Raw genomic sequence first — 15342 nt, 5'->3', positions numbered from 1 at the left:
TTAGGAATTTTCTTGAATGTATTTGGAGAAACCCTCATGAGTCTAAGAGGTTATGATCCTTGATAAAACAAGAAATTATTGTGGCTGTTTTCAGTATTTCAGTTGAAGCTGTTGATGACACCTCTAAATATCGGTTTAATTCACATTTAAAATCTCCACCCGTTATAAGTTTATTGAGAATTCATACTGGGAATTAAAACAAACACTTCAATCTTCGTTATCATATACATTAACTAGAACAAATTCAGTTTTGTATAGCTTCCGTACCACCATTATATAGTGTCCTTAAAGAACCAATAATCACACTGCCAATGAAGGTAAATGCTTCATTAATTAAAATCCTCAATCCTTTGGTCTTCTTATTATAGTTAGTAAAGAAAAATGTATCCACCCCAATGTTTTTGCAGCCAAGAAAAGTCATCACTATTTAAGTGTGTCTCCTGCAGAAATACTCTATCTGACCTTATGGAGTTGAGGCGATTAAGCATTTTTTCCTCTTCAGTCCCTGATTATAACTGTTAATGTTCCATGTTGCAAAGTTTATTGAATGATCTGTAATATATTTTAAAGTTCATCAAAGAAAAAAGGCATCATTTAAAATTTTCTACTTTCAGCAAAAATTCCATTTCATACTGTCGAGCTCTGCCACCCGTAATGTGACTAGCATGCTGTTGGAATGAGAGGTTTTGCATTAAATAAGATTAACATGTATTGCTTGTTAGACTTTCTCTGTCTATTTCCTACTCCTTTTTTGCATCCCAAAATAAGGCTAAGATTAAAGACTTCAAAGTCTCTGCCCTCTAACATGTCACAAGTATAGCACATCCTAAAAGCACAGATTCTAATTCACAACAATGACTTATAAGTTAACAATATATAATACTTATTATTGATACTTCTACTAAGACAAATAATAAAAATAACATTAAAAAAGTAATAAAAATAAAAAGGCACTAAACTTGTGGCCTATTACTTTGAATTAATTTAAAAACACGTTATTCAAAAATATTGAAATTATATCTTCCTTTGTGTTTTAAAAGAGAGAGAGAGAGAAGCACAAACAAAAATGTTGCTTTCTAGATATAAAACTAAACTTCTCAATTGGAAGCTTCAAAACCCCTGCTTATACTTACTAAAGTGCATACATTCCCTGATATCTGACTATTTATTCATTCTCTATTCATATTCTTTTTTCCAATCACTGGTCTCATTTTATAATCTCCACCCTAAGAATGAACAAGTCTTTACCTGAAATGCCTGCCATTGAAATACAGACTATTTAAAATCAGAAATGTAGCCCAATTCCATAAGCCACTTTTCGGAATGACTGAATTTCAAAAAATTGTGTATCATAAGCATTCATTCTGAGGGGTGTTGCATACTCAAAAGAATATCATTAAAATAATGAAGCTCATATGAAAAAAGTCTAACAGTTTTCTGAATTTCACCCAGCATGCAATTAATTCTCATTTCTAAACGCAGAATGTATTTTTAATATTATTTGCAAAATTTTGATTTGATGAAGCTAGAGAGGCACAAATTGACTGATTTTAAGAAAATAGTAGTTATATTACCTGCTTATTCATAAACACATATATCACTGGGTTGTAAACTGTAGCAGTTTTGGAGAAAAAGGCTGGGACTGCTGCCAAGCGTGGGTCCAGGTAAATAGTTGGACATGCAGTGACAATAATGGAGAAGGCTGCATATGGTGTCCAGCAGATTAAAAAAGCTACAATCATGACAACGACCATCCTTGTGACTTGTCTTTCTGGCTTCCTTGTACTCCCCAATCTGCCCTGCGTATCTGAAACCTGAAATAAATGAATAAATAAGTATGAAAACACATTTTACTATGAACACTAGAGTAAGAGGTAATCTTTATGTTGAGTGTTAATGGAAACGGACAAAATGAATATGACATCCAGCTATTTTCATATGTCAGTTTTAATAACAGCTTTTTTTTAAATTAGGATGACATGGAACTGAAAACAGCCAAAGCTGTCAAAAAAGTCAATTGTATGACATACATAAACATACCCGACCCCTTCATAGATAGAAGTCATCATAACAATAATATCTTGATCTCTGGGAACCAGCCATGATACTGTATGTACACAAAAACCATACTGTAAATGTCCATTTACACTTTCTTCCACATAATGATTCATAATACTCAAGTGCAATTTTATAAGTCTTTTAATACTTTAAAGTACCTATAAAAATAACAAAACAGCTTACATTTAAAGGGCCATGCAACATGGAGGAGGCCTATCCATCATAGTGCATTGCTCATAATCTCATTCATCAAAGATCCCCAATGGCATTGCCTTATCTATGTGATGCTGGAGTATCTGCTTGTGGATACTGTTTGTACATACAATGTTAACTGCCCTCAGTGTTCATTACATTTTACTCGAATGACAATATATATCCAGAGAAATTTTAATGTGGCATGAAGATGCACACTTGTGTGGACAGTTACCACTGTTGGGCCTTTTAGCAGCGAAATTTAATGGGCAATTATGACAATAAGATCTCTACACCCTAGATGAAATTGAATAAGTCAGTTAGAGTGATGAAACATTTTCCACAACAACCATTAGGCCAACTAACATGAAGAAAGAAACTTTGGAATACTCCTTCCTTACAACGTACAGACATTACATACAGTGTATAATTTTAGTCAGGGTTTCTTTAAATCCTAAGAGCTCTGTGTCTTCTCTGTAATGCCCCTTGTTGCTTACACAGTAACCTGGCACCCTTACCGCACAATACATTAATTAATGTCTTTTGTTGCTTTGATCTTCGTCATTCAACCAAGGCCCCTTTAAAAAAAATAGATCCTCTCAGCAAGAACTAATCATGACTGTTTAAGAGGAGGTCATATCCTTTGTGGACATTAATGTATTTACATGATTATGGTATGTAGCATCTTGATCATCTTCCTTAGTGCAGAGCAAGTTCTGATCAAAAGACAAAGATCATTTTAATTAAGACAATTAATTGCTTTTCAACATTCAAGTAGTAAACAACAGAATGGAATTAAATATGTCGACTTTGCACGGCCATTGGTGTCCATGTTTTTCGACAGTAAAGAAGTAATTAAGAATTTAGCTTTCTTGTCATTTACTAGGTGTCAGAATATTGTTTGTATTCAATTTCTAAAATGTGCTTTAGTTTCATCTCCTGTTTCGCTTGTGTTTGAGTCCAGTTCTGTTTGATGTTCTTGTCATTTTAGTGTAATACAAACAAACATGCTCAACTACTGAGAAACAAGAATCTATCCATGAACACATTAACGTTTTGTCTTATTGACTCATGACCAGAACGATGTACAAAAATAGAAAATTAACTTACTGTCTTAACAGAAGTAGCCTCTTTAGTTAAAGCATTTCCTCAGAATGGCTAATTAACTTTTTGAATTTTGTCATATCTTCTTTGCTGCCTTTCATTTACTCTAAAATAAATCCATCCTGTAATAATGTGGTTTTCATTGTGTCCCTCTTAACTCTATGTTCAACTACTCCATTCTTGAGAACTGTAAATGAAGTACAATACAACCCATGTTGAGATAGATGTACTGTGCCTTGACATATCATTGACCTATTTTCAATATTATCATGACATGTATTCATAATGAAAATGGCCCCATAGTGAAAGTGCTTAGTAAAGTTAGAATATCAACAGAAATGAGCCACATGAGTGTCAGAGTGTTTTTGTTCAATGTGTCATGACAAAATAAAGCTGTTGCCATTACAAGCGTTGGTAAAAGACACTACTGAGCTGTTAAAACAGAAAAGTTCAAAAGTAAGTGAATACAGTTCTAAAGTGGCTCATCAAAATAGCAATGAGTACCAACAATTTTGTGGTAGTCTCTCTTTATTATAAACTGAAAATAAACCACAAAATTGCTCAGGAAGCAGTTGCAGACCTTCAAATCTAGCATTCTTCTTTCAGTATATTATTGTAGCACCATATGTGTTGTGTTTATGACATCATGATTTAGTCTCACACCAACCTGATTTGCATTAAGCTTGTTTGAAAATTGTTTTGTGGATCATAACATCATTTTCATTTAGTTTTATTGCTCTTACTCTCAGGAAACCTCTGCCTTGTTTGTAGCAAGTGAAGGTTCAAGGCTTTTTATTGCTGGTTGTGGTGTTATGGATCCACAGCTCTTCCAGCAAAGGCCGTTTTGTTTTAAATAAATAATCGCCGTGCTCGCGGCTTAGGAGGGGGCGTGGTGACGGTAGCGAGCCGCAGGGCGATCTGCGGTGTGGGCGTTTCTCACCTAAGTGCACAGGTGAGAGACTGCCCACATCCGTGATCGTTCCTGTGGCTAATTGGCTGCAGCTGCCATGTCCTCTCCGCATATATAGAGAAGCGCGAGTAGGTTAAAGGGAGAAAGAAGTAAAAGGAAAGACAGAAAGAAATAGAGGTTGCAGGAGGAGGCAGGAAGCAGTGGAGAGAGAGAAAGTCGGTGCGGGAGAGCGAGCAAGTGAAGGCACGCGTGCAGCTGTACACGTAGCTTGGGTGTTAGGCCGACACCCAAGGAGTAGCAGTAGTGGTCACTCCCGCAGAGTTGATTTTGAAGGGCGGGAGTGACCAGAAGGTGGATGACTCTCCGCATAAGGCCACGGACGGCAGCGGGAGTTGGGACTTGGGGTGTGTATTCCCCAGCGTGGGCTCCCCGGTCACTGTGGAACCCAAGTCGCTGTCTGGAGGAGCCTACCAGAGCCAGGGGTCGGTGAGGCGATCCAAACAGCTGAAGCAGGACAGTGCAGAGAAGGTCAGCTGCATGTAGAGTGACTCCCCTGTTGAGAAGCCCAGGTGGGAGGAGCAAGGGGGGCCGCCAGTAGTAGAAGGATGCGCCGGATTTTTAAAAGGACAGCTTTCTGCATGGTTTTAACCTCGTTGTTTTAAAGATATTTTCTAATGGATTTTAACCTCCACTTCAGCACTAGTTTTAAGGATTATTTATTTAATGAAGTTTATGAAAGAACTGCATAGCACTTTAACTTTGAACACTGCACTGTTGCACTTTGGATTTGTTGTCTGAATAAAAGCACTTTGCACTTTTATACATCATCCCCTTGCTCAATTGTTTATTGCCTCACTGTCTAGCTCATCGGTGACATTACCGACAGTGTTGGGTTCAAGGGCTCCCTAACAGAAGGTGGGAGCATGGAGCCGAACCCGCATCGTCACACTGGTGCATTCTAAGACTGCTCTCCTTGCATTTCATGCTTACTGTTCCTTGACTCTGCAGAGATGTATTGTGTTCTGGTAGATTTTGCTGTATTCTATCATTTTCTGATTTCCTGTTTACATAGAATATTCATTTATATTCTTAATTTTTGTTTTGCCTGTCAGTACTAAATGACGGCTTGTACTTTAAAAAAAAAAAGAATTCTATGAGTATTCTTCTTATTTGCTTTCACAACCTTCTTGTGATGGTGATTGATGTTAACGGTGTTTCATAAGAGCCTCTGAAAATTCCAATCTCTGAAATCTTTATGTTAAGTTGACAGGAGGTAAAATTAAAAGACTCAGTGTCCAAGATTAAAGATTTAATCCAACAATAACACAATCCAACTAGTAATACAAATACTTCATGTTTCTGTTTCTCTCTTTTTCTTTATCCACACACCTTCTCTATCCCCATCTAGTGGCACAAGTACAGAACACAGCACTTCCTTTTCTATCCCATCATCACAGTTTTTATTTCACCGACAAAACTTAGTTTTATTTTTAAAGCTTGTGGGTTTTTGGTCTCTTCTGCTCATGCTTGTCATCCATTTTTTTGATTGTGATTACTGTTTTCCCTTGTTGCAAACCAGTATCAGTATACAGTATACAGTATACTTAGTAAGGCATCCTGTCAGTTTTTATTAATTAGTTACTTTTAAAATGTCTCCTTTACAGGAAGGATTCCTTACTATAAACAAGCAGAATTAAATTTGTTTACTAATTATATTCTACTGCCACATAAAGATATATGTTTAGATTGTCCTCTAATCCTAACTGCCATTTTTGTCCCCTGAGCAGCGGTGGTACAGTTATGTAATATCTTTGTTCAGTATTTGCCGATGTGCCTGATTTTCTTACGCCCAGTCTCTCTATTAACATTCCTTTGCTTCAGCACATTTTTCTACTTCCAGAACTTTCTTCACTTTGTTTATCCAGCAGAGGTTATTTGCTTTAGGGACAACTACAGCCAAAGTTGCCTTGGTCTCTTGCTGGAAATCCTGATTCATTTTCTCTTTGTGTCTGGAAATCTTCTTTTTCTAATTTGATCATTTTGGAATGGTCTGCAGCAAGGATCAATGTGGCATCTAGCTCTTATATAAACAAAAGGAATGACACAATACAGCTGGTCTGAATACGGATGCTTCCTGGTCCTGGCTTTAGCCCTATTCCTTAGCTTTGATTCTTCCTAATGGGATCAACACTGTGCTGTTCCTACGTAACAACACAATTTTCTTTAATTAATCAGTTAAATGTTAATTGTGACTGCTAATCACTATAGAAGTATTGTAAATCCCATATGTTACTATATTTATTATGGCATGAAAATATTAACACATATTGCTTGAAAATTACTAAAAATACATACTACTCAAATACAACTAATCTTTAAGGATCATGATCTTGTTGTGATGGGTGGATTACACCTTTGGGAAGCTTTGAGCAGAGTTAGAGAGGGTAAATATTGGAAAACAGATCTAAGATCAGAGACAAGAAATATCAGGATGTTGAGTTAAAAAAGTGCCAATCTTAAGAGAAACAGGCTAGAAAGCCCACGAAGGCTGACAAAATATAAATAAGTGATACCTTAATACTTAAAAGAAACACTTTTAAATAATCGTAACAGATTTAATATAAGGATGAAAATATAATGAAAAGCAAAATATCAATACAAAAAAGTAAAGATCAGTCAAGCGAAGGGAAATAAATTTCATGCAATGATGAATGGCTTATGTCAGCTTAACTAGTGAAAGTGACTAGTGAAAAATTACTAGTGAAAAACTAGTGAACCCGGGTCCCTTTACTGAGAGGCAGCAGCGCTACCACTGCGCCACCGTGCCGCCCCTCTGATAATACAGTGAAATAAAATAGTTGTGGTACTAACTGAACACTCAATGATGTTCCTCATCCCCCCATTAATAGGGATTAGCTCCTCTAAATCTGGGATCATGGTTCTCTCTCAGAAAACATTGGTTTGTTCTCTCCAGTTGAGGATGTGGACAACTGCCCTTAGAGGACCTCGTTCACAAGTAATGAAAGAAGAGAATGTAAGATCTAAAAGTGAATTGGAGCGTCACCTGTTATGCAGGCGGTGTACCAGTCTGTGACTGGGAAGTAGGGGCTGAGTCTAAAGACAAAACTCTCGGTTTACTGGTTAGTATATGTACCTATCCTCATCAAAGATCATGAGCTTTGGATAATAACTGAAAGAATGAGATTGCAAGTACAAGCAGTGGAAATTAGGCTCTTTACACGGTCACTGGGCTGACATTTTTTGATAGGATGAGGAAGCTGAGAAATTTGAGAGAGCCTCAGAATACAGTCACTGCTTCTCCAGATTGAGAGCAGCCAGATGAGGTGGTTTGGACATGTTGTTAGGATGATTGCCGGCTGGCTCCCCCTGGATCTGTTCCAGGCATACCCCACTGGGTGGGAACCCTGTGGCAAACCCAGGTCATGCTATCTCTTGGCTGCCCAGGAAGAACTGGAATCTATGGCTAGATGTCTGGGATGGCCTGCTTGGCCAGTTGTCGCCTCCTAGTGGACTAAGATGAGATGATATCCTAACAGCTACTTAGGACAACATTTCAGCAGAGTATATTAAACTCTCACCACTATATGACAACCACATGCCATCAGTCTCCCAAAATCAATCAGCTCAGTTTAATGCAGACTTAAGGTTCTGTAAATGTGACCCAGAAATAAATCGCTCTGCTCAAGAGTGCAATAATAATAAGCCTTGAAATTCAGAACCATTTAGTTAAAGAAGTATTCATTTTGTGCTTTGAAGAATAAAAACATAAATGCACAACATTTCTATAATACTAACTTTTTTGCAAAGCAATGCACTGCTCTATTAAAGTGGAGCCATGATTATGTGCACAATGTATTTTTCCAGGGAAGTACAGTGGGTCTTTATAATTCCACTAAGGTGCCAGTAAAAAACACCTCTTCTGCAGTAATGCTAAGGAGAAGAAAGAAACTGGCACATGCTGGAGGCTGAATTCAGTAAGGAAAATGCTCCTTTTTCAAGTTGCTTTGGCGCAAGGAATTCGATTGTAGACCAAGGGTGAGGTGCCAATCACTGCTTCAACAAATCAAAATAAGCAGTATATTACATTATAGCTGAACAATTTAACTGAATTATATGAAATGCAGAATTTGCTCAAAAAGGCCTGTATGGGTACCCAAGTGACTGTAATGGAGTATATCACTTTCATCAAGATGTCAAACAGAATTTGACAGAACTATGAATCTATTATGCATTTTTCTTTCCCATAAAATATTAAAATGACACTGTCCTAATTTATCCTTAGTAGCAACAGTTTTACTGAAATATTGGGTAACAATAGCAACAAAGACATACATGCACTGTGACAGCAGACTTAACGTCAGACTCCAAGGGGACTTACATGACTTCATTAAAGCAACTTAGAGCCCCACCTCACCTCATCCCATTTTCTTAACTGCTTTTCTTGGGGAAAGTGATAGTGGCAGCAGGAAAAGCAGGTCACTCAGACTTCCCAGTCCCCTGCTACAGATTCCAGCTGTTCCTGGGGAATTCCCATGCTTTCCCAAGCCTATCGAGAGATATTATCCCCAAGTGTGTCATGGATCTTCCACGGAGACTCTGTCCAGTGGGATGTACACTACAGCAGTTGTAGTAAGAGCCACCTAAGAATCATCTTTATGACATGTCCAAACCATCTCTCAGCTTGCTCCTCTTTATCCGGAGGAGCTACTCTGAAGCTCTCCTGAATCTCAGAGCTTTGCATCCTGTCATGAAGTGTCAGCCCAGCCACTTTGCAAAGAAACTTAATTTCTGCCACTTACACTCTCAGCTTCGTTCTTGTGGTTATTACCCACAGATCATGACCATAGTTGAGGACAGGGATGTAGATCGAGTTGTAAAACAAGAGCTTTGTCTTTAGGCTCGGATCCCACTTAACCACGATGGACTAGTACAGAGCCCGCAGAACACCCACTCTAATCTGTTTGTTGATCTCGCATTCCCATCACTAGTAAACAAGATCCCAAGATACTTGAACTCCTCCACTAAGGGCAACTGTTTGAGCACAAAAAGAGTCTCAAAATGCATCTACGCAGCCTTCCACACAAACCTCAGGATTTATAAAAGAAAACTTGACAGGGACACATGCTCATATTTACAGCAACTCTTACACATGCATACACAACTTTTCAGAGAAACTAGGAAATGAATTAATTAATTTTCATATGATATCATATGGGATTTGTGAAGTAAGTTCTGCAACATTTACTACTGGAGGGAATTGGGTGATTGTCTTATTTATTGGCTATCGTTCCCATTGCCAATGATATATGTATACATCACTTAATATTTTCTAATTTTGAAGCCTCAGGTTAAGATTGTACTTCCACCTAATTAGCAGTTTGATATATTGAAAAAGCACAATCCATTATTTTGTATACTGTATGTTCTTCTTCACATATTACTGTATAGTATTGATCAATTTAATTCTAATGTTGCTTAATTCCCATTTAAAACATTCATATTTAAATCATCTGTTATACCCAATATATGATCACTGTTGCATCTAGTTATTTGTACCTAAATATGTCTGTTTATATTATGTTCACCCTTCTCTCTAAGGTTTATACAGGTATCTCATATTGAAAAGATATGACAGCTTGCTTCCATCACAACCAAGTGATAAGCAATATGTCAGCCAAAAACAGTTGCTCATATCAGCTAATATGTGTACGATCCAGCTATTAAAATTTATTAGCAGCAAATGTAATGTGTTTTATATGAATAATGACATCCAAGCTATTGCTTGGGGTCTGGCAACACAAGGCATCAGGTATGAAGCATACCTTAACATACTCCTGGCTGCTGGTGCACACAACACACTTAATACATGACTCACTGCTTTAAATATTCTCTTTTTAAGGCTAATTTGGAAGAGAACCTTTTGAACTAGTAACTACAGTTATGATTATAACTCAAATCATACAATTGCTTTAGAATGTCTACACAGGGCCCCCCTCTGTTCAGTGTTCATGCCTGATATCTCTGCCTATCTGAACTGGAATCACCAAGTGCCTAGCTCTGGGGTGTACCCTGTTTTACCAAAGGATATATTGAGAACACTCTACAATATTTTTGTGCAGCTCAGCATAGCAAAGAGCTCAGATTTGAACACGAGTCTCTACACAGAAGTAAGCTCTATCAAAGTCATCTCTTCCAAAGTGCCATTTACCACATAAGCCAAAATGCTGCAACTTTTTTCAGATTGCAGAAATCTGATTATGATTATGTTGGTTACTGCACATAACTCTCCAGACTTAGATCCTCATTGCACTATGCTTAGAAAATGTTTAGTCACATTTGAGGTGCTCTGCTTTCCTGGGCAATATATTACTGTTATAGTATGCAAACTGAAAGACTCTTGTATGGATATCTTATACAGCACATATCAACTGTATACATATATTCATCCTGCTTTCTGCCATCTACCTATCTATTTATCTTTATGCATAACAAAAAAGTTAAACATAACATTCTTAAACGTGTTTAATCCAACTCATGGTTGTTGGGGGTCTTATCTTACTTTGGCAGCACTAAACAGGAAACATCACCAAATAGGGTGACGGCCCAAACCCCAACTTAAAATTATAATAGGTTTATTTTGAACTTACTATTTAAACTTCAGTATGCATATCTTTGAGAATATGAGAGGAACCCTGTAGTATCTGGATGAACCATCACTGGGCAAGAATATCCAAAATACACACAGAAAACTGAACCCAGAATAATGAATCCATGAAGGCAGAATATGCAAAGGATTAATCAATTATTCAGACCCCTTCACTTTCTGCACATTTTGCATTATAGATTTAATTTTTAATGGATAAATTTGCAATTTTTGCCCATCATCTACAGTCAATAGTCCTTAATGATAAAGTGATAACATGTTTTTCAGAAAGGTTTACAAATTTATTAAAAATCAAAAAACTGAAATCTCTCATTCATATAAATATTCAGACCCTTAATTCGATACTTTTTATAAGTCCCTTTGGCAGTTATTACAGCTTCAATTCTTCTTGGGTAATGGTAAATATCTACAAGCTTTGCACACCTGCTTTGCACCCCTGGTCTGGCACACACAAGTTTTGCATACCTGGGAGCTCATGCAAAACGCTGTGCGTGGAATTCACACTAAAACATGGTGTACAGACAAAAGCGGAAATGTACATATGCACAAAAAAATGCAGATGCATAAATCTGTGACAACGCCAACTTCCATGTTCTTCCGCTACATAAATCCCAGTTAGCATGAAAAGTAATGCACGCGCCTGCTGTCCCACCCCAACTCCTCCCAGAATTATGCCTCTTTGAATATGTAAATCAATTTAAATAGCCCTTAAGTTAAGCGTTCTGTGAAAGGGCAATGGCAAAAGTACGGGGGAAAAATAGAAGAATTTCAGCGAATACCAAGTGGAGGCAAGGAAAAACATACTATTTGTTGGTTTAAACAGTGGTATAGACAACAAAAGGAAGTTGATCAAGTGACATAGAGTGTCAGAGAAACTCGAAAGCTCAAGTTCACAAAGTCACACAGTGCCCGAAATAAAAAAGTGGTCAGATATCAAAGTCGCCGTGAAAAGGCGAGTCATAGCCCACCGTCTGAGTGTCATATGAAAGCTTATTAGGGTACAGAGAAAAAAATAGGGACACAGTGAGAAAAAAGCTTGAAATGTCAACTTTATTCTCGAAATTTCCACTTTAATCACATAGTTTATTTTGTCATTAAAGTAGAACATCATAAACTTCATCTTTAAATCATTTAATTTACTACTTTCTCAAATCCCATCGTAACTAAAGTACCATGTTAAATGCTTTGTAATGTATGTGTTCTTCTATGTGCTCTATATGTGTGAATCACTACATGCTTCTTAAACGGGCTTTCTCTTCCTCCGACAGGACACAGAATCCATTACATTCATAAAATTATAGTTCTCTAAATAATTAAAATACTGAGATGTATACTTGATATCATTTTTATGATGATAGGAGTTAAAGCATGTTATTAAACATGGGAACATGGTGGCGCAGTGATAGTGACGAGCTGGTGCCCTGTCCAGAGATTGTTGCTGCCTCCCACAAGATGGTTGCTGCACTGTGCGCGACCTTCAATGAAATAATTTATTGCAGCAGTATTGTTTCTCACAAACGTCTAACCTTCAATTCCTGTTCTTCCTTTTCTTTCTCCAAGTAACCAATCGCCACACAATCAGCTCTGTAATAGACGTTAAGCCATCTGTAAGCTTAGAACACCGATTCTTCAAAACTTTTAAGGAACATTGAAATATCTTCGTAGTACATGTTTAATTATTCCATCCATCTATCCTTCCAGTGTCGCACCAGCCCCAGCAAGAATACAACATGATGCAGGAACAATCCCTGAACTAGCTAGTGCTGTGACACCATGTCCTCACATGTTTAATTATTAACAATACAGATTATTTAAATGATGTTATCTGTATAATGTAATAAACATATTTTGCTGCATTTCATCTTAAAAATTATATTGTCATCATATGTAAATACACGCTTTTATAAAACTATCATAAGTTTACATTGAGGTGATTGTACAAACAATTCTACAAGGAGCATTTGATGGACTGATTGAGTGCATTTATAGTTCTTTGGATGAAACTGTTTCTGAACCATGATGTCCCTACAGTAAAGGCTCTGAAGCATTTGCCGTATGGGAGCAGTTCAACAAACAGTGCGCATGGCTGAGGCAGCATGTGTTTGATGCTGTATACCGATAATCCTCTTTCCGATCAGCTGCTGTTGAGCTGTGATTCCACACTCATATACAATGGGATAAATACTCTGAGTGGTGCATTGAGAGGAACAACAGTAAAGCCGCTATGGCATTTGGAATAGTTTGGCCATTCCGTGGACCATTATATTGTTACAGGTTAATTATAATCAGATGCCTTAAACTAATAAACAATATGCGTTTAATTTCAGTGTATTTGATAAAGCCGCATCAGGGATGTGGATCTAATAAAGAAAGGGAAACCACACAGGAACAGTAGCACTGCTTTGATGCTGGGTGCCACCAGTTTGCAAAACCGAGCAGAAAACTTGCGTACGCAAAGCATTTAGCTGGTGTGAAAATGTGCATGGCTTTACGCTAAGTTTAGGCTTTATAGGTCGTGATTTGAGTGTAGAAACGGGAGTACGCAACATTTTTGTGCATATGCACCGTTTATACATGAGGCCCCTGATCACTTTATCCTGTTCTTCCTGGCAGATCCTCTAAAGCTGCATTAGAGTGAATGAGAAGCATTTGCAAACTGCCATCTTCAGGCCTCTCCACAAATGTTCTACAGTCAGAGACTCCAGCATTGTTTTCGCTGTATACTATGGGTCATTGTCGTACTGAAAGGTAAGCTTCCCCCTCAGTCTGAGTTGTGTGCACTCTACTCTGTATTTGGTCACATTCATCCTTTCCTTAATTCTGACCAGTCCCCGTTTCACTGCTGTTGAGAAACATCCCTATAGCCTAAAGCTGCCACCACCAGGCTTCAATGTAAGTATGGTATTAGGCAGGTGATAAGCAGTGCCTGGTCTTTGCATGGCATATTGCTTGAAATTTTGCCCAAAGAGTTAAATTTTTTGTTCAGTCAGATCAGAAAATCTTTTTCCACATGTTCTTTAAAGTGTCTTATGTCATTTACTCAACAGTGATTTCCAACTTGCCATTCTACCATAAATGCCTGACTGGTGGAGTGCTGCTCAGATGGTCGTCCTTCTGACAGGTTCTCCCATCTCAGCAGATGACTTCTGAAGTTTTGTTGGAGTGAACACTGGGTTTTTGGCCATCTCCCTGACCGAGGCCCTTCTTTCCTAGTAACTCAGTTAGGCCAGATGACCAACTCTAGGAAGAATCCTGGTCATTTGAAACTTCTTCCATTTCACAATTATTGAGAATACTGTGATCCTGGGGACACTCTAAGCTTTAGAAATGGTTTTATATCTTTGCACTGCTGTATGCCTCAACAAAATTCTGTTACAGAAGTCTTCAGAGTGTTTCTTGGACTTAATAGCTTTGTTTTTATCCTGACATGCAGTGTAAATTGTAAGAACTTCTACACACACGTGTGTGATTTTCTGAACTATGTTCATTCAATTCAATTTGCCACAGCTGGACTTAAGTTCTAGACATGTCAAGAATGTTTAAAGCAAATTGGATATATCTGCTAACAATTTAGAGTGCCACAGCTAAGGGTCTGATATAAATGAGAGGTTTCAGTTTTTGATTTTTAATACATTTGCACACCTTTCTGAGAGCATATTTTTACTTTTACATTAGTGTAGATTTATGGACAAAAATTATTCATATCAATTTAAATCTACAACACAATAAAGTATTCATAATGTGAAGCAGTCGAAATATTTTCTCATTTTACTGCACATCAGTACAATGTCCTATCTAAAGATCTAATCTTCATAATTGGATTCAGATATTCTTCTTTACAATTTATGAGATTGTAACAATCTACCTTTATCTTATCCTTGCCTGACACACTTCTAACTTTGCTGCTTTTGTCTAATATTACCTACATTATGTTTGCTTCATAAAATGCTCACTGATAGGGCTTAATATAAAGACTGATTGATGGATTAATTAATTTCCCTGTGATGCAACTTACCTTCCGCAGTTTTCTCATAAGTTTTCCATATGATACAATGATTACAGCTAATGGTAATATAAAACAGGTTGTGAAGAATGTGATTATATAGGTGTGGTCAAAATAATCTCCAGAATACCTGGAAATGACAAAAATATACAATTATTATGCAGTATTATTGCACATAATTTCAAAGCATACAAGAAAATAACACAGGATTTAAGTCAAGTGCCTGACATTGGAGGATGAAAGCTTGGCTATCCAAATAAGATCTTTAGAGTCATTCCTGCTCATAGGTATACAAGAGGCACTTGCAGAGGTTCCAACAGAGTTTGAAGGACAAATGTAAATAAATGAGTAGAATTTGTTAAGTTTAAATGATCATATAGAAAAAAATAA

At 37.3% G+C, this 15342-nt stretch overlaps 1 protein-coding gene across 2 annotated transcripts in view; it reads right to left on the bottom strand.

Moving 5' to 3' along the window:
* The window catches only part of valopa (vertebrate ancient long opsin a), a 74167-nt gene that overhangs the window by 41510 nt on the left and 17315 nt on the right, over positions 1 to 15342 (bottom strand). For both annotated transcript variants that reach the window (XM_051922435.1, XM_028792643.2), the window contains exons 3-4: positions 14965 to 15082; positions 1575 to 1814 (exon numbers count right to left, since the gene is read on the bottom strand). In XM_051922435.1, the coding sequence (XP_051778395.1) occupies positions 1575 to 1814; positions 14965 to 15082 (358 nt within the window). The remainder of the gene's footprint in view (positions 1 to 1574; positions 1815 to 14964; positions 15083 to 15342) is intronic.

Source organism: Erpetoichthys calabaricus, chromosome 2 (assembly GCF_900747795.2).
Source record: "Erpetoichthys calabaricus chromosome 2, fErpCal1.3, whole genome shotgun sequence".
Taxonomy (NCBI): Eukaryota; Metazoa; Chordata; class Cladistia; order Polypteriformes; family Polypteridae; genus Erpetoichthys; species Erpetoichthys calabaricus.
This window is presented reverse-complemented; position numbering and strand designations above follow the sequence as displayed.